Source organism: Haliotis rubra, unplaced genomic scaffold, assembly GCF_003918875.1.
Source record: "Haliotis rubra isolate DU_JTF1 unplaced genomic scaffold, ASM391887v1 Scf135, whole genome shotgun sequence".
Taxonomy (NCBI): domain Eukaryota; kingdom Metazoa; phylum Mollusca; class Gastropoda; order Lepetellida; family Haliotidae; genus Haliotis; species Haliotis rubra.
This window is the reverse complement of record NW_025765281.1, coordinates 1,130,109-1,149,903: the sequence shown is the minus strand read 5'-3', so window position 1 is coordinate 1,149,903 and position 19,795 is coordinate 1,130,109. Positions and strand designations below refer to the sequence as shown.

At 37.5% G+C, this 19,795-nt stretch overlaps 1 protein-coding gene across 2 annotated transcripts in view; it reads right to left on the bottom strand.

The window, feature by feature from the left end:
* Positions 1–1,603: 1,603 nt before the first annotated feature.
* Positions 1,604–19,795, bottom strand: part of LOC124267943 (core-binding factor subunit beta-like) — a 51,442-nt gene continuing 33,250 nt past the window's right edge. Inside the window, exon 7 of one of the 2 annotated variants that reach the window (XM_046702937.1) lies at positions 1,604–5,964. In XM_046702937.1, the coding sequence (XP_046558893.1) occupies positions 5,862–5,964 (103 nt within the window). In that variant the 3' untranslated portion in view covers positions 1,604–5,861. The remainder of the gene's footprint in view (positions 5,965–19,795) is intronic. The other variant, XM_046702938.1, reaches the window with a different exon arrangement.

Genomic DNA, 19,795 nt, shown 5'->3' with positions numbered 1-19,795 from the left:
CAAGTCATGTCAGTTAATGACTGTGTATGGAAGTACCTCAATTCACTCTCAGAATTGATAACTGTTTCAAAACATAGTAGCCAATAATTGTGTGAACAAGAGCAAGTGTCGCAATTCACTGCTTACTGTTCCAAACCACATCAGCCAATGACTGTGTGAACGAAAGCAAGTATCACGATTCATTGATATCTGTTCAAAGTCACATCAGGGAATGAATGTGTAAACGACAGCAGGTATCCCGATTCATTGATATCTGTTCAAAGTCACATCAGGGAATGAATGTGTGAACGAAAGCAAGTATCCCGATTCATTGATATCTGTTCCAAGCCACATCAGCCAATGAAAGTGTGAATGACTGCAAGTGTCTCGATTTACTGATATCTGTTCCAAGCCACATCAGCCAATGAATGTGTGAACGATTGCAAGTGTCTCGATTTACTGATATCTGTTCCAAGCCACATCAGCCAATGAATGTGTGAACGATTGCAAGTGTCTCGATTTACTGATATCTGTTCCAAGCCACATCAGCCAATGAATGTGTGTGAACGATTGCAAGTGTCTCGATTTACTGATATCTGTTCCAAGCCACATCAGCCAATGAATGTGTGAACGATTGCAAGTGTCTCGATTCACTGATATCTGTTCCAAGCCACATCAGCCAATGAATGTGTGAACGATTGCAAGTGTCTCGATTCACTGATATCTGTTCCAAGCCACATCAGCCAATGAATGTGTGAACGATTGCAAGTGTCTCGATTCACTGATATCTGTTCCAAGCCACATCAGCCAATGAATGTGTGAACGATTGCAAGTGTCTCGATTCACTGATATCTGTTCCAAGCCACATCAGCCAATGAATGTGTGAACGATTGCAAGTGTCTCGATTCACTGATATCTGTTCCAAGCCACATCAGCCAATGAATGTGTGAACGATTGCAAGTGTCTCGATTCACTGATATCTGTTCCAAGCCACATCAGCCAATGAATGTGTGAACGATTGCAAGTGTCTCGATTCTTTGATATCTGTTCCAAGCCACATCAGCCAATGAATGTGTGAACGATTGCAAGTGTCTCGATTCTTTGATATCTGTTCCAAGCCACATCAGCCAATGAATGTGTGAACGATTGCAAGTGTCTCGATTCTTTGATATCTGTTCCAAGCCACATCAGCCAATGAATGTGTGAACGATTGCAAGTGTCTCGATTCACTGATATCTGTTCCAAGCCACATCAGCCAATGAATGTGTGAACGATTGCAAGTGTCTTGATTCTTTGATATCTGTTCCAAGCCACATCAGCCAATGAATGTGTGAACGATTGCAAGTGTCTCGATTCTTTGATATCTGTTCCAAGCCACATCAGCCAATGAATGTGTGAGCGATTGCAAGTGTCTCGATTCTTTGATATCTGTTCCAAGCCACATCAGCCAATGAATGTGTGAGCGATTGCAAGTGTCTCGATTCACTGATATCTGTTCCAAGCCACATCAGCCAATGAATGTGTGAAGCGATTGCAAGTGTCTCGATTCACTGATATCTGTTCCAAGCCACATCAGCCAATGAATGTGTGAACGATTGCAAGTGTCTTGATTCTTTGATATCTGTTCCAAGCCACATCAGCCAATGAATGTGTGAACGATTGCAAGTGTCTCGATTCACTGATATCTGTTCCAAGCCACATCAGCCAATGAATGTGTGAATGATTGCAAGTGTCTCGATTCACTGATATCTGTTCCAAGCCACATCAGCCAATGAATGTGTGAACGATTGCAAGTGTCTCGATTCACTGATATCTGTTCCAAGCCAAGAACAAGAGAACAAAGCATAACAATAACATCAACAGGAACGAGGAGAACAATAAGGCACTGATAAGTACAGAGATCATGGATACACAGAAAGAAGGGGAAATGAGATAGGAATCACGTGACCCATAGTGACATGGCTCTGTAATGGTAATCTAATCACTGCTTTATATCCACTGACAACTTAACTTTAATTGAAATTATGTCTATTATATTATGTTGACATTTTTACATTTTGGTCTACCAGGGTCCTGTATGACAAAGTTCATAACTGCATTTAGATAGCTGAACGCTGCTACAACCATTGCTGTAACAGATGTACAACAGATTAAGAATGTTTGTAACTATATTCCATGTTTAATGCCTTACAATTTAGACTCAGCTCCAATATGTTAAGGGCATACAAGAACCCAACAGCCCCCAAACTGATTTGTTGAATGGGACAGGAATCAGTATCAAAATGACATTAAAATCATTGCTTCCCAATATCAGATAAACAACAACATACCAGTTCACTAGCATCAGCAGACAATCTAGCTGACAACAAAAGCGGCAGCGCCACAAGATCCACTGATTGCACATGTCCGTATCATAAAATGTTATGCAGTTGATAGACTAAAAGGTGTGACACAACTGACTACACGTGTGTCACATCACACATCACAGAACGCCACACTGGACACACTGTGACATCACAAGGGATCTTGTTTTACCATAACAGCTTGTTTAACACATTCTAAGCCAATGATGATAATAACTAGGACATAAGACAGGAGAACTAAAAGAATAACATAAATAGTTAAATTAAGTTCATTTAAACAAACACTTGTGTCCTTTTCCAACCACAATGAAACTTATCCTATCTAAAGATATAATCCGACCTTATCTGTCACCCTGACCTTAAGCATAAAAAGCATAAACTTGTCCAAAAGGATAATGAAAAAATATAAAAGTAATATTTCAATAAAAATATATTTCTGTAAAACTGAAAACTATAGAAATATAGCTCAAGCTATCAAAAGCTAAGAAATGCAAAACTATGTGACATTGCTTGCTTATAGTGAATAATGAATTATTCCATGCAATGCTTTACTGATAATGCTTATAGTGAATAATGAATTATTCCATACAATGCTTTACTGATAATGCTTATCAGAGAGACCAGAAATAAGTGAGCCATGGGGGTTGTGTTTGCTACCTAGTTTAAATTTCATTCTTTACAGGTTGCACAAGTGCATGTTAACTTGCTGGAGGTGTGCAACTCTAAACCAGGTTGCACCAGGTGTAACTACATTCACAAGCATTGGAATCATGCTCAAGTCCATGTGCTTTACTACAAACTATCCAACATGAAAGGTGCTATCTTATTGTCATTTAACAACAATGTTGCACATTGTTTAAGTGGGGAATACAATCAATATTACACCCTAAAATCACTTCTAACACAATCTGTGAATGTCTGTCTACATGTAAAGTTTCACATATCTCCTCAGTTGATTATCAACCAATATTCCTTGGAATAGTTTGTTTTGATATTCATCAAAACTACCGGTACATCAACTAAAGTGAGCCTCAGTAAGCTCCATAAACAAACAACCTGTTTAGGTCAGACCAACTTAATTACTTGTGCTACCTGGCAGACCTATCTCTTCATGGAATAATGTCTGTTTATGTATCCTGTATCTCAAAATCGATAGAAACATTGACATTGTGACTATATAACCCAGAAAAATTTGCTTTCATCCCCAAAATATGAAATTAAAACAATTGCATGTAAGGCACAAAAAGCAGCAGTAAATATTGTCATTATCTAGAGTTTTAGAAGATTTCATGTATTTGTTTGCTCCTGCCTTTATGTATGTAAAGGATAAAAGTATGTAGAAGTTATTAAATTTGTCTGGCCTGTTGACAATCACACAACAGTACATGGAGAGACATCAGCTGTTATTCAACTTAATGCAAAACCTTTCATGATTTCCTTTCATATTAATGTGGAATCAGATGATCGTAGTAGGTACTCAAAAAATGTTTTCATAAACACATCATATAAAAAATCTGTTCCAGAACCTCTAGTGTTGAGTGAGATTCAGGAAAATAACACAGTGAATTCACAAACTGACTATTAAATGAGGGTGAGTAAGCGAGTTGGTATGAACGCTGCTTTAAACAGTATTCCAATTACGTCATTGCGTGTGTGCCCCAAGTGATGCAGAACTCATATGTTTACCACTTTAGTGAAACTGAAAGCATGGGACTGGTGGTGACAAACTGCCAAAGTCCAACCCCCAGTTACATGGCTGGCATGGTGAAGGGACACAACTCTGCACAGAGGACCGCGATGCCTGTAAAGACTGGGCTCCCTGTCCCCAATATGTTGATGAGACAAAACGAAAAACATCACCCTTTTTAAGATCGCAACATCACATCATTCATATTTTAAGAATCAGCATTATTTTGAAATGACACAGTAATTATTTTCACACCCAAATCCTTCCAACACATGATACCATTACTCACACCAGACCTATTCCTTTAGTTAAACATTTTAAAATAACAACGAAATTTATAGAAAAACAAATTAAAATTCCACACTGTGTCACTCCAAAATAAAGTTGCTAGGCACTGGGATTCAAGTTGATTTACCCTTTTTCCTGACAAAAATAATGTGTCATGTTTGACATTAAGCCAGGTGAAACAAATAAATGCTGTGATGATATTTGCCACACAACTTACAGAACATTCTAATGAATGACTCACACAACCCAATGAATTTTTCTCAGAATACTACTTCAGTAATGTGATACTCTAACACCCAACCATTGCTTTGAAATCCATGTAATTAGACCTACGATACCATATTTTCTGCCATATTTGCAACTGTATCAAAATTAAATAGAACAGAGGTTTTTGGGAGCTGCATATCGTTGCAAGTAGGTATACTGCTGTCCTTGAGACTATGATCCTACGGGCACAATATACAATGGATAAGCGATTGAATTAGATTATGTTGTATGAGAGCCACCGTGAATGGGCTTTAAAATTGCAACCAAGTGGGAACCAAACCCAGGACTTTTAGCTTGACAGGCAGACAACTGTACTTTATGCAACTAGACTACCTTTCAAGCAAACACAACTGTAGGGCCCATGGAATGAGCCGAGTCATTTCATATCTTAGTAATATGCCTCACTCTCATTTACAGTCAAGTTTTTTTTCTCCAAATAAAACTCATAACTGAAAAAATGATACTGATAATGGTTGGATATTGGCTTCATTGAGCAAAAAACATTTGATCCTCTTAACAAGATTCCTTTATGAAAATAACTTATAACAATATGCACCTCTTAACAAGCATACAATATCATTTCATAACATGCATTTCTATTCTTATTTCCTCAAATCCAGCAGAGCCTACTGACCAAACATAACACAGTTTAATAAATATCAACATTATCTAATTATGTCATACATCATTACAACATATTGTCATATTTTTTTTCGTGGAAAGTCATATGATATTACTCAAAGAAGTCAAGGACAACCCAATTCTTCATGTTAGTGATGTGAAAGAATCGAGTGGCCCTGGACTGATTTTAGTAGCACATTTATCTCATCTGTAACAGTAGTACCATTGAATACACTCAGTACCAACTTTCACCCATGGAATGTCCTGTTACGTAAATTGACTCAGAAACTGAGATGGAAGTATGGCCACCACACATAAAAATGAGATTCATTACATGTTGAATTTCTTGCAACTGGTCCTTAACATGCCATTAACCAAATAAGTAGACGGCAGTTTCTGCTCTGCTGAAATTCCATGTACACACACATTGTGGTTGTTAAATCACCGGTAATTAAACAGCTTGTTAATTACAGCCATGTCCAGGTCACATGACCTTTTCTGCACACAACCTTTGGTTCCACAGTTTTTACAACAAATATTTTTCAAAAAATATTCTATACTTTCAGACTATTTATATCAGTTCTCTATTTTTGTCAATAATTTCATAAAAATTGACATTAAAAATAGAATAAATTAGTCTCCTGTGGAGGTCTATGTTACAATATGTACAGTCTTGGTTTCCATGGCGATCGCTGAGCGTCAATCACTGCTGCTCGTTTCTGAGGGGCTCGGATTGGAACCTCGATCCTGCTGTCGGCTCTGGAATACAAGAAGAAACTTTATTAAAAATCGACAAAATCAGACTTTTTAATATGTTTAAGCACAGAAATACATTATATTCATGAATCCAATTTGAAAACACATTGTTTCAAACATGGAAATAAGTGAGTGAGTGAGTGAAAATATTTCAGTTACAGCACTACTGTGGGAGGAAAGGTAGTTTGGTTTGTTTGTTGTTTAACGCCGCACTCAGCAATATTCCAACTATATGGCAGCGGTCTGTAAACAATCGAGTCAGGACCAGACAATCAAGTGATCAACATCATGAGCATCGATCTACGCAGTTGGGATACAATGACATGTGTCAACCAAGTAAGCCAGCCTGACAACCCGATCCTTACGACAAACATGGGTTACTGAAGACCAGTTGTAACCCAGATCTTCAGGGAGGAAAGGTGAAGTGATGTAGGGTTCAGTACTGTTGTGAAGCCAGTGGCAATGGTTATGGTGCTGAGAAGCAAGTAGTGAGTGAGTGAGTGAGTATGGTTTTACGCCGTTTTTAGCAATATTTCAGCAATATCACGGCAGGGGACACCAGAAATGGGCTTCACACATTGTACCCAAGAAGCATGGAAAGGACAACGGTGAAACTCCATGGTCATTGTACTGTGACTATGGGTTGCAGTTATGCACAGTGACATGCAGTCTTTAGATGACTGTGCCCCACCCCCAACCCCCTGTATATGGCTGAACGTAGGTTTGAGATGTGCCCCCACGTATATGTTTGAAGGTGGGCTTGTGTGCTTGAGGGGTGTCGACAGAACATAGTTCGAGGGTGGTCTTGAGGGATGCCCCTTGTTTGTAGTAAAACGTGGCCTTTAGGGATACCTCACGTACAGTTTATAGTAGGCTTGCTGAAGGCTGAATTTGTCAGATATAGAGTCAGGGTCAAGGTTTCACCTGAAGAATATTAATATTCACTCCAAGATTTAGTCTTCAGGTGACCTTCAGTCTATGTTCAAAAGTAACATGTAAAATGAGATCCTAAAGTCACATGAGGTGAGGTGGTGTTTAATGTCACATTCATGATTACTGCACTAACATAGTGGCAAGTATGCATGTGTGGGTGTGTGGCTGCTTGCACTAGTCCGCACTCACGGTTAACAGTGCTAGCTCACTGAGATACCATGCTGCAGTTTAAAACAGACACCCTTCCTCTACACATTATACTGACTAAATCAGTGAAAGGTTCTCTCCCACACAAATTCCAAACCTAACATTTACAAGGAGTGATCCAGCTGTATCAAGTCATCAATGCACAGACAAGGGTTTTGTTTACCTGCACTATTGATTGTAAGGGAGACAACTTGAGTGAATCGAAAATTCCATAGTAGTTTAAACTACGTGGGAGTAACCTTTGAGCTTGCAACCATGTCAAGGTCTTACAACTATTATGTCATTTGATGTCATGATTCAATGGTATCTCATTCTGAAGTAAAAATATGGGATTGGTTGTGAAGGAAAGAAACTTCATTCAACATATCTGATGAATGTGAACTACAAAGCTGAACGATGATAGTGTTCAACAGAAGGTGTGAGAAACTAGGACTTAAACCGCCAAGGTCACCAAGGTCACCCAACTATGTGCATCATACCCATTTACCCAGTTATCAACAATCAGCAAACCGTGCAGACAAGCATGATAAATCACAGGTGAAACAGTCAAAGCATCAAAAACCCATTAAAATAATCTTCCTTTCAATGAAGATTCTGTTGGAGCCGTCTCCCAACACCACAAATAGAGCTACACCACACCTTGTCCCTTAAGCCTATCATATCAATCAGTCAATGGCAATCTCCTCGCCACCGCCACACCATGGGACACAACTGCTGCTCCTGTGCCTGCAGACACTCCCGAATTCCTTGGTCAACCACAGGTACCCTCTTTGATGCCTCAGGTGCACGCACCAACAATGTAACTTGCCCCCAACCTGTTTTTGTCAACAAGTTCACCGATATTTTTACAGGCATTAAAGCTGCTCCCTGGCCTGTCAAGTGAGAAAACCACATTTGCCTTACTTCCTGCTTTTTATCATTGCACGGAATTGTGGGAATGTGGAGAATGTCACAGTCTGCGATCACTGTGCCACCCACAAGTCGCCACCATCGTCGTCACCACATTTCTGGGGATGAGCTTGGACTAGAAAATTAAATATTGGGTCTCCAAACATCCACATTGTTGCCAAGCTGGATAAGAAATTAGAAAAACATCAGTTGATGCTTGTAAGTTACACTTAAACTATTTTCCAAACCATCACATTGAAACATCTGAGCCAAAAGACTATGCAAAAGTACATTTGAGTTGATGCAAAGATAAAACGATTAATGATTGGATTCCTAGGCTGGAGGCTGCCCTGGTGGTAAACCTCATATAAACCACTGCCAAGAAACATGATGTCTTGGAAATATGCACAGGTTGCAAATTTTCAGATCTATAAATTCTAAGCTGTTTGAAAAGAACCAACATAGTTAATCTTTCTAAACAAACTTAAGTGGAAATATACTCAGGTTATTTATCAAATTTCAAACAGGTTTTTCTAAGTAAGTGAGAGAATATGGTTTTATGCTAGTTTGGCAATAATCTAGCAATATCCAATCAGGGGATACAAGAAATGGGCTTGATGTATTGTACTCGTGGCGATGCAACTCTGCTCAGTCAATTATGGCACCCTGCCCAAGAGGGACCCTGATTTTATAGAGACAGTTTCAGACCAAACCCTTATATTACAAAATGATGACCTTCACAGAACTTATTGCCGGACTGAACAGGTCTGCATCAAATCTCAAACAGTCTGCATGAATACCAACATAATCAAAGGAACAAACAGATTCATGAGAGGGTTTTACAAGATGTCACGACAAAAGCTTAAGTAAAGCCTAATTTCATGAAGCTAATTTCCAATGGATAATTGAACCAGAGAACTATAACCAATTATTTTCCATATTTAACACACATTAAAACATGTCTCATTATCAATGTATTCTCACTAAACGAAGCCAATCACATTGTCCTGAAGCAAATGTCACTAGAGTTACAACCAATCAAATCACAGGTTTCAAAATTATCCATAAATGCCCCTTAGGATATAAACTGTGGTAATAGTTTTCAAGACATTGGAGCCACTAAAGAGTCAATTTACTCAAAAGAGAGCTTCTCTTACAATAGGATACCATTCTCCAAAAGAGAGCACTGACATTATGACAGCTATGTTGTTATCTTATCAACAGGTTTAAAAATACAAATCATTAGAAACAAAAAAAATTCTCCTTGAAATATTGATACAAGGATCAAATAAATAAAAACAATTCGAGGACAGAAAGTGGTGGGTTGTCTGAGTTACTGAAACATACAGATACCTCCTTAGATGGTAATTCAGACACCCCCAAAATAGTTACTTTAATTATACAACAATGAAAGTGTGGCCTGTGAAACGTAATTATTTAAACATAAACATGCTAATTAATGTGGCAGGTTTGTGATAATGGCAGCAGCAGAACACAGCAGCTCCACATTTAAGTCTAATTTAGTACAATTAACCAATCTTTCAAGTCTACCAAGATCCTGATTAATGCCAGTGTTTGCAGTGTATTCACCTGCTGTTACTAGTTCAGGTATGGTATCATGTGTATGCAGTAAATGCAGTCTCCGGCACGCTGTAACCATGACTTACAGGAAGCAACAGGTCATCAGTATCAACCTCAGCTGTTCCTGTTGGCATGGTGATGGGGAGACATGTTTGTATCTACCTGTATAGAAAGACATCAAAGAGACCCTGTCAGTCAAACACAGGTAGACAAAAATAGTCACAGGTGACAGGTGCTCTCACAGCTACTGTGGTAGATCACCCAGGGAGCGGGGTGTCCTTAAAAGGGGTGTGAGCCAAACTGTCAGGAAGGCTGGATTTTGACACTGTAATTAGTTCCATGGGAGAAACTGGGAGATGGATTTGTGTAATGAGGGTAATTGCTAGTTGACTGATAAACTTTAAATCATGGACTGATGAACATAATCTGAGTCCTCAGTCAGTGGTGTTTTGGGGTGAAGATCAGGATGAAGACTATTCTACAGATAGAGTTTTTGTTTGGATGAAGATCATGTTAAAGATGGGTCTTGGTGTTTTGAGATATAGATCATGTTAAAGATGGGTCTTGGTGTTTTGAGATATAGATCATGTTAAAGATGGGTCTTGGTGTTTTGAGATATAGATCATGTTAAAGATGGGTCTTGGTGTTTTGAGATATAGATCATGTTAAAGATGGGTCTTAGTGTTTTGAGATATAGATCACGTTACAATTGGACCATGTTTTATTGGAGGGGTGAAGATCATGTTAGAGACAGACTGTGTTTTTTGGGGGGAGAAGATCATGCTAAAGATGGGTCTGGGTGTTTTGGGCTGAAGATCATGTTACAATTGGACCATGTTTTTTGGTGGGGATGAAGAACATGTTACAGATGGGTCTTGGTGTTTTAGGATGAAGATCATCATGGACAACAAAGAGCAACAAAAGCCGATGTCACTACAGGTGTATGAACTGTTTAAATTACCTGTCCTGAATGTCTGTTTACCATTTCCTTGACACAACAGCCGGAAATGTTTTACCAATCCTGATAACCTACCCACAAAATGGCATAAGGTCAGCTAATGAATTAAATTTTCATGTACTTGGTGACAGTTTTTCCCCTTGAGCATGTAGAGACGTCCAGTGAACCATGAAGAAAGGTGTTAAGGCGTTAATGTGTGATGTAAGTGCGTAGAAGATGTCCAACTGGCTGTATTGTGATATATGACATGGCTGTGGAGGCAGTAAAGTGTCATATTGTTTACACTGTACCGGCACACTTGACACCTGGGTATAAAGTCACTTGCGGTCACATACAACCAACAGCAAGAAAGGAGCAGCATGTAGGTGTTAGGTATAATATCAATGACTGAGTTCACAGAGCACATCTTCAGCGGACAAAGGAATCATATTCGTTTTGTGCATTCGAGGAGATCATGAGAAAGGAGAAGATATTAAGCCACCATAATCCAACACTATCTATAATCCAACACTTTCTATAATCCAGCACTCCTCATAAATCCTCCTCTAAAATCCAAACTCTCTATTAACTCCCACCTCCATAATCTAGCACTTTCCATTGATTACCAAATACTCTCTATAAACCTTTTTCTTTATACTCCAGGATCTTTACTCCAGCACCCTCCATAATCCCACCCCTTCTACTTGATCCAGTAATCTCTTATAGTATCGAATGCTCAATATAAATTGAAATTTTTCAAAACATTAACCCATAGCTATGTTAAGCTTTAAAAACATTACACCATGTATTATATCTTCAAATGTTTCTTTTCTATAAAAAAAATGTCATTTACGAAATCTCTTACACTTAAATTCAGTACTGAACAATGAAAAATGAATATCATGGTGAAAAATGTAAACACCAAGTCACAAAATCCTTTTTTTACAAATATATCTATTTCTAAGAATTTGATAATAAAAACCTTTTAAAAAAATGTTCCAATTTTTCAGAAAGAAAACAGACACCTATGACAGTAGCAACATCTGGTCTATGTGTGTTAAATCAAGCTTTTTTAAGAGACCAAGAAAAATTTACACTGTATCAAATTTAATTTGATACAAGCCAATCAAATGGAAATTAGGAAGGGGAGAGATGATGTTAGGTAACTTCATACAACCCGGTTGGGGCAGATAAAGTCCTCCCCATTGTTCCTGGGGAGTATGGGGGATTAGATCCACGATATGTGTTACGCTTAAACCCCCCTGTGGAGCCAAACTGCGGTCAGGTGTCTCTCTGAACGACATCATGGACTTGTTGAAGTTTTTTACAAAATTTCATGTCCCCCAAGGGAAAACAATATGTGTCGTGACTATTAGTACTTTTACCAGATTTTATTACACCCCTAAATAATTACAAAGTTAATTACAATGGCGTATGATAATCTTTGTATCCGATCAATTTTATACCCCTTTGTCATCTGCGGGTTGAGAGGGTTAATTCTACTGGGTTGATATTAATGGAATTAATGGGTTAATAAATCAAATGATTTCAACAAACTTGTTTGGCTCATGTATCTGCTAATCATTTGAGTTTATCCTTATTTTCTCAATTTCTAATCATTTTATACCTGTATGGGGATCAACCCCCTATTCAATAAATTCCATGATTCCAATGAATCAGCATGAACTGAAAAGCTCACAGGTTATATTTTCATATTGTTGCACTGTTTTCAAAATCTCATTTTCATTTTATCATTTTTGTGTAACCTTACTGCTCTCAATCCATATCAAATTGTTATGCACCATCAAAATTTAACAAAAACTATTTGACTCCTTTCAGGAAATGTGTGATCATTATAAAAGTGGTTCACTGACTCCATGTATGTAGACTTCCAGCTGTTTAGCTGACTACTTCATCGGGTGTTCTCTGTCAATCAGTGTGTTACTCTATTCTGTTTAGGGATTCCACGACACATCGATGCATCGATACTTTTTCTAAGACGATACAATTATCAATACATTCAAAACTGTATCGGTTTAATATGTTTATGTATCATTTACATTTTGCAATTGTATCATGTTTTTTTATGTTATGAGAGTTATAAATGATTATTTTTCATGCACAAAGATAGGAAATTAGAACTTTTTAATCTCTGAGAATCAAAAATGTTGATCTTTTCATGGACAATTATAAAATATGAAATATTAATGTTCAAAATGTAACTAAATTTACTCAATAATGCTGCGAAAATAGGTACATATACATATCGAATCTTGACATGGGTATCGTGATACATATCGAATCAAGAAACTTATGCATCGTGACATCCCTAATTCTGTTGTTAGATTTTCATTTTTGCATTGGTCTCTCTCAGGCTTGCTGATTGTTACTGTTAATCTCCCACCTACCATATACATTCTGTATTCTGTTCATTATCGGCTTGCTTGACAACAGTATAAGGATCCATACTGAGACATCACTGCTACCATAAAAGTTGTTTTCTATAAGTTGGGTCTACTTTGTCATCAATCATCTTGAAGGAAATACCTACCATTTGACAATTTGCCTTTAATACATACTTAATGAACATGAACTAAATGTAAGACAATTAGTTAAATCATTTGTTTATTACAAGATCATTAAATATTTTTCAGACTGTTGCAAAAAACTTTTGAAAGTAAAGCATCCTTTCTAAACAAAATAACATCTAAGTTTCACTCTACATTTCCTTTTTGAATGCCAGAAAGTTATCAATATTAATGACATTATGTTATAACATGTAATGAAACCACTTACAACCAGTAAATATTTTGATTTAATTATGTTAGGTTTGAGAAGGTTAATCATATTCCAGTAAATGTGATGAAGTCAGTGTAACTGTGACAGGTACCACTAAAGGGGAAGAGAAGATGTCTATCCACAAGCTCCAAGAGTTCCAGTGTTGGTCAGAGCTGTCAATATGGTTAGGAAGGGAAAGATATTAATCAAAACAGAGAGTTAAGTGACTTAAGTTTGTGAGGTGTTTAAACGAAATAATGACAGGTACGATGATGTTGTCCCAGCTATTACCGTTTGAGTTCGCCAGATTAATACTCAATTAGCTTGCCACAGGACTAGTACTACATGAGAAAGGATTTCACTCAAGTGTACGCCACAGTTGAGCAGCCATTGTTAGCGGGAACAATACTTGTCATTTCTATTTGGAAGCTATGTCCATACCCACTTACCTGGCAACAAAAATGTTTAGAAAGTCTTGCTAATTTGTAAGAAACATATGGTGTTAGTGTGAGAACGAAAATGTGATACTGAGTTGAAATTCTCTGCTTGAGTTGTTTAGGGCCCAGCGACCATGATTCCACCCCAAAAGCTCCACCTCACACTTTACATACAAGGCATCATGTTATCATTATAATAATTAGCCGGAGCATCCAACTAACGATAGTCGCTAATGGGCGACACTGACTTGTTCTCCCATGAGATTTCCCAGAATCCCTTTGTCCACTGCGCTAACAACAACAGGCCCTTAAAGCACCAAAAGTCTTTTTTATCTGTCAAGAACAGTATTGTAATGAGACCAGTTGTATACATTGTCGGTCAGTCTTTGCCGAGGGTCATCCATTCTGCGGCCAACGCTGAACGCATCATTGATTTAAGACAAGTGTTTGCATTGCCCCTTACAAAAAAATACGGATTCCACCATGAGGCAAGGCGAGTGTTATGACAAGGTCAGTGATAATAAGACAATGCAGTACATCTTGATTAATGATGGGGGATGATGGATTTATTCTTAATGGTGAAGCCCACTTGGACGATACAGTTATGATTGATAGAAACTGACAATCCTGTTTATGGCTGAGAGTCTGTGAATTCAGATGGAAATGTGTTTTCACTGCAAGTCTGTTCAAACTGTTAATAAGATACATAGTGTTAGAATCATGACAAATAGCAAATCTGTCTCCAGAAAGAAAGGGATAAAAACACTTGCACGCTATTTGTAATTTCTTAAAACTTTGGATTGAAATTTGATCAACTTGTTATAATAATAATATATTATATCATTATGAATAAGATCTATTTTCAGATCTTTTTTAAGTGCAAAAGGAAAAAAGACTTTCACTTTATTGTGGAAAAGACAAAGTAATTATTCACATAAAAAAAATCAATGTATAAAAGAGAAAAACGGGAAAATATCTGCATACAAGTAAAAGTGTCTATATTAATGAGCAAGTGTGAACCTACAGATTAAGTCCATACTTAAGTAGACAGTATTTCTCACAATGCATATTCATCACAACTTAAAAATTGATGGACAATTACTGACAGAGGAGCAACAGGGGTGTACGATTCCCTGCAACCAAGAAGAAACGTCGTGTGACCTCCACGTGTCTAGTGTCACTCCAGATACTTAACACGCGTTATATGTTGAGGCAGTGACTAAGCTCACTGAACCGTGTCTGAACAAATGGATTAACATGGCCGTCAGCATTGCTGGAAATATTTGACTAGCTATTATGGACTTAAACAAACACATACTTAATCATAGTAAAAGTTTCCTCGTAGTTTTTCCTATTGAGAGGAGTCGCAATTGGCAGCCGGTACATCGTGTACGACATGGAGTGACAACAGAAGTTTGTTTACAACTACTGAAGCCGTCTATACCATGCACACGACGAAAACTGTCGCAAGAATTGACAGAATTATCCCCAATTTCAATATGCCGGTATAAGATTTACCAAGGGTCATAATGAAATCACTGAATATGTCTCAGCCCGAGTATGCAGGTTTCTTACGTTTGTGGGCATTATTTTGTTAATTTTTTCTGGATTGTACAATAAACATTGTCAGATGGGGTGTAACAGCACATCTAAGTTCAAATAAATACTCGAAAAAATTAAAAGTATGGCATCAAATTCCTGTTATATTTTTTTTTATCAATTTACTAAAAATGTTAACAATATGCAAAATAGAGTTAATTGCCTTAAAAAGTAGCAGCTAATTTTCAAGCCTTAAAAGTCTTTCAATGAATTTCTACCATAAAAGAAATGAAAATCTGTCCATATGCAGCTTTGCACTTGGTTCAAAAGAATAAAAACTGCTCTCTTATGACTTCTCAGTTTAATATCTGTACAAGCAAACAGTGAATAGTATGATTGTAGACAATACTTGGCAAAAGGAAGAAACTGCGTATTTACTTTGAAAAGCAGGTGGGACAAAACAAACACTGGTCCACTCCAACACAACGCCAGGATTGAACATCACCATGACAACAAAACAACTCTCTTGTCCTGTATTCCATTTCACTCAAACTGTTGTAGATTTGCTTTGATTATTTTACATATCAAACAAACAAAACCAACACAAATGCTGTACCCTCTCCTTGTAGTGATATTCACCAGTTATGACACAGCAACACTTAAGTATAATACGTTTGACAAATGTGTACATATACAATTATTTTTCCAGCTTCTAATATAACATAATGAGACTAATAAGCAGATAGAACAATATGTTCATATGACTCTACTTAATCTCATATGGCTGGTGGGTACTGCTACACACTGACTTCCAATTGTGGATGCACTTTCACTTCTTTGATTAGTGTAAATCTGATGATGAAATTATTTAGTGGTTTAATTTATTGATCTTATACATGATGTCAATCAACACTAAACCACAAAAATTCACTTTTTGGTTACTCATAATTTTTTTGTTATTTCTTTATTCCTTTCTGGTTCGGCAACATGAGACCTATTTTTATTTCATTTTCTTTTTGAAAAACATCCTGTACCTCTCTAGCAAATATATCATCCTTAGTATTCTAGTAAATATATCACTCCACAAAATGCAATAACTTTTAGCAACATGTTTCAAACAAATGACATTTGTAATTGGGGGTGAAGTTACTTCAGAATATTGAGATATGAATATAAGTATAAAGACAATACAAAAATCATTTAAAGAATATTACAAGGCTAATGGAATTTTCTTGCAATTTCAAATATAAAGCAAGATGAATGATTTATATCAAAATTTACTTAAATCACTGTAATTAATCATGTGACTTTCATGTGCTCTGACAGATAAAATAGTGTTAATCATTCCCCTTCAACATAACCTATAACGTTCTTGACTCGAAGGTATGGACATTATTTCATGTGAACCTTCGATCACAGAACACAGGACCTGATAAACAACCTTATCAATCTCTCAAACTCAGGTGCATACAGGCATAAAAACAAGAAAGAAAGAGCGTAAATCTAAATCTAGTACAGTTTTTGCTTTGAAAAAGACAGCCCTAATGAAAAAACGTTATAAAACAATGATGGATCCAGATTACAGGATAGAGAGTGTCACCTGTTTACCAACCAAGGTTATAAATCACTGAATTGTGGCACAGGTCTCGCTGATGCTTTAACTGTTAATCCCAGACCCTCGCTCAGACAAAAGCTGCTAAGTGGGAGAGCTGTGTGACAGGGATGGGGAACAGAGGAGGTTGGGTACCCTGCTACGCCACAAAAGGTCACCTGAGTGGGTCAAAGGTCATCCATCATCCCAGCGCAACGCTCCTGTCAGACAATGACACAGAATTCATACCAACCCTACCTCCTACCACGTGGAAAGAGGTTTTAAAAAAAAAAAATTAAAATGGGGACGAGTTGGGACGTGTCCTCTACGAGAATAAGTACAGTGTATGACTGGCGCACACGTGCTGAACAAAAGATGACGATCGCAAAGCCGACCAAGTGAAGTGACGAAGAAGAAGTGTGTTTGGTGTTGCTTGTACTCTCGTCAACACGTGGACCCGGCTGTGTCTCCACTCAACCATATCAAGTCAACGACTCTGAGGCCGAAGTCATCATTCAACACGGGACTTGTTCACACTACTGCTACCCTGTCCCTTACGCCCCCCCACTGTCCGGTAATGCCTGAGATTAAACAAATATGGTTGAGTGGTCCAGCCCCACCACATCCTCGTCCCCACAACGTCAATGCTTCATTTGGGTGTTGGGGTGGCAGCTTTCTTTACACTCCACTCCATTGAAAAGCTCCACTCACGTGTGTTTCCAGTGGAGCTTGCCCAGTCAATATATCCCAACAATGAGAGTTGTGTAATTATTTTTAGGAATATTCTTGTTATCTCAAAATAGAGGTGAAAATTCTTCATTATTATTTGCAAAAAAATCTGGAAAATCAAGTTTAATTATGATGTCCATCTGAGAATTTGATTGAAATTGTCACGAAGTATTGTTTATTCAAAGAAAGACGTGATTATAACCTACAATGGAGGAGTTATCACAAATATCAGCCATTCAGTTAATGCAGTCAAACTGGTTTTATATCAAAAAGGTATTGTCTCCTTAAGATCTCAGATAAGCTTTCACTCCATTAACAGAATCTGGTTGTTGGAAATCACAATTTCAATATTAGATTTCCTGATAAACATGTATGAGATTTGTAAACACTCCATTGGAAATTCACAATTTATAACTTGTTTAGAGAAAAACCTTTGATTTGATTGAACTCTTTAGAAATCTGCCCTGACTCATTGGCTTCCACAATGTTCATCCTAGATAACATTTACTCGCAACAATAAAACCTCAAATCTCCCAGGGCTGTAGGGATCAAAAGGGAGAGTAATTTTAACCCTAATTAAAAGGAAGTGGTGAACTGTCGTAAGGTTGGACAAGGCAAACACACACCTCTCTAGGGAGAGCCGTCCCCTCTCTATTCAGCACCCCACTAGCAGGTGCAGGGAACAAGCCAAGGTGACAAACCTCTCCGACCTCCACGCCCAGACTAAGACCGAAAGCTCAAAAACTCATTTGTTACGAACTTCGAACCTAATCCAAGTACAAAACTTACAAGATAATAATCCTGGCCACTAAGTGTTTTTAATCTCATTTGCTAAACACTCACAGCTCTTTAAGAAATTGTGGCATCATGTAAAAGCCACAGTCTGATTAAATCTATCATAATTAGGGGTCATTCTAGCCGCTGTAATAGACCAAACTGATGAACAGGCTCCCCAGGGGTGAATCTCTACCCACAAAGATCGTGGGCAGTACAGGGATCACCTGACATGACTCCCAACCGGTCCTTTCTATAGCCACCCTCACCCGGGCCACGGACTTTATTGTAGCATGAAGAAATGTGAACACAACCTAAGAGGAGACTTGAAAATACGAATCTGATTTCTTTGTGGAAAGTACAATAATGATTATTACTGTGTTGGCAAACATCATAAAAGTAATATTTGAACAAAGGAAATAAGAGAGATTGGTGTAATTTTCACTAAGTTAATGGCATTCCCCCAACATGAGACTGAATCTCACATTAATAGCTTGTTACAGGAAACAAGATACCTCTGTGTGTTTGTTATCAACAACAATGGAAGAGCCCAACAGCTTTCATATCATGCAAGCTTCAGTCACAAAATGAAAATAAAAACTTCCCGACCAAGGATATTGATGAAGGCTATACACAGGAAACAAAGTATGACCTATTAACCGAGTGATGAAAGGTCCCATATACAGACTCGCAAACCACTGCCATTATGCTTCATGGTATCCCATAATATCAGGACAAGCACCCTAATCCAGGTTTGTTCTTCAAAGCAAATGAGATTTTTATATCATTCTGGAAAAGCACAGACTGTTCACTTTCAATAATTGAATCCTGGAACAACTGCCTTTGAGCCAGTTCAGAGTTTCTATCATCCGTATACAGTTCAGTACTCTCTATTTTTTATCATTTACATACACTTGACTGTTCTTATATTCCCAGCATTCACACACACATCACTGTTTGTCCTCCTACCATTTGTATACAGATCAAAGCTCTTGTTTTTTTATCACACTTCATGCTCCTGTTTTTATGACTTGTATATGATCACTGCTGTTTATCATCTACATATAATCCAGTGCTTATATATTTTATCATTAGTACACACTTGACTGCTCCAGAGTTGACCTTACTTCTATGGATGGAAGGCACTGCATTTTTTGTTTGTTTTTTAAGAATTTGTTGGCAAATAATCAATCACATCTTAATGAAACTCATAATGATACCTTCATAACGTTTGCCTAAAACTACTTATGTAATTGAATAATAATGATCATTTCTATCACATTTGTATATTTGTATTTCTTGAATTACTAAATAAGGGGACAGTTTGTCAACCTCAAAACGCTTCTCTGTCTTCAACTGTGCAATAAAAATATCAAGTTATTTTGTTAAATGCTGGCAATTTTGTCAGTGTAATTTATTACAAGAAAAGTACTAATCTAT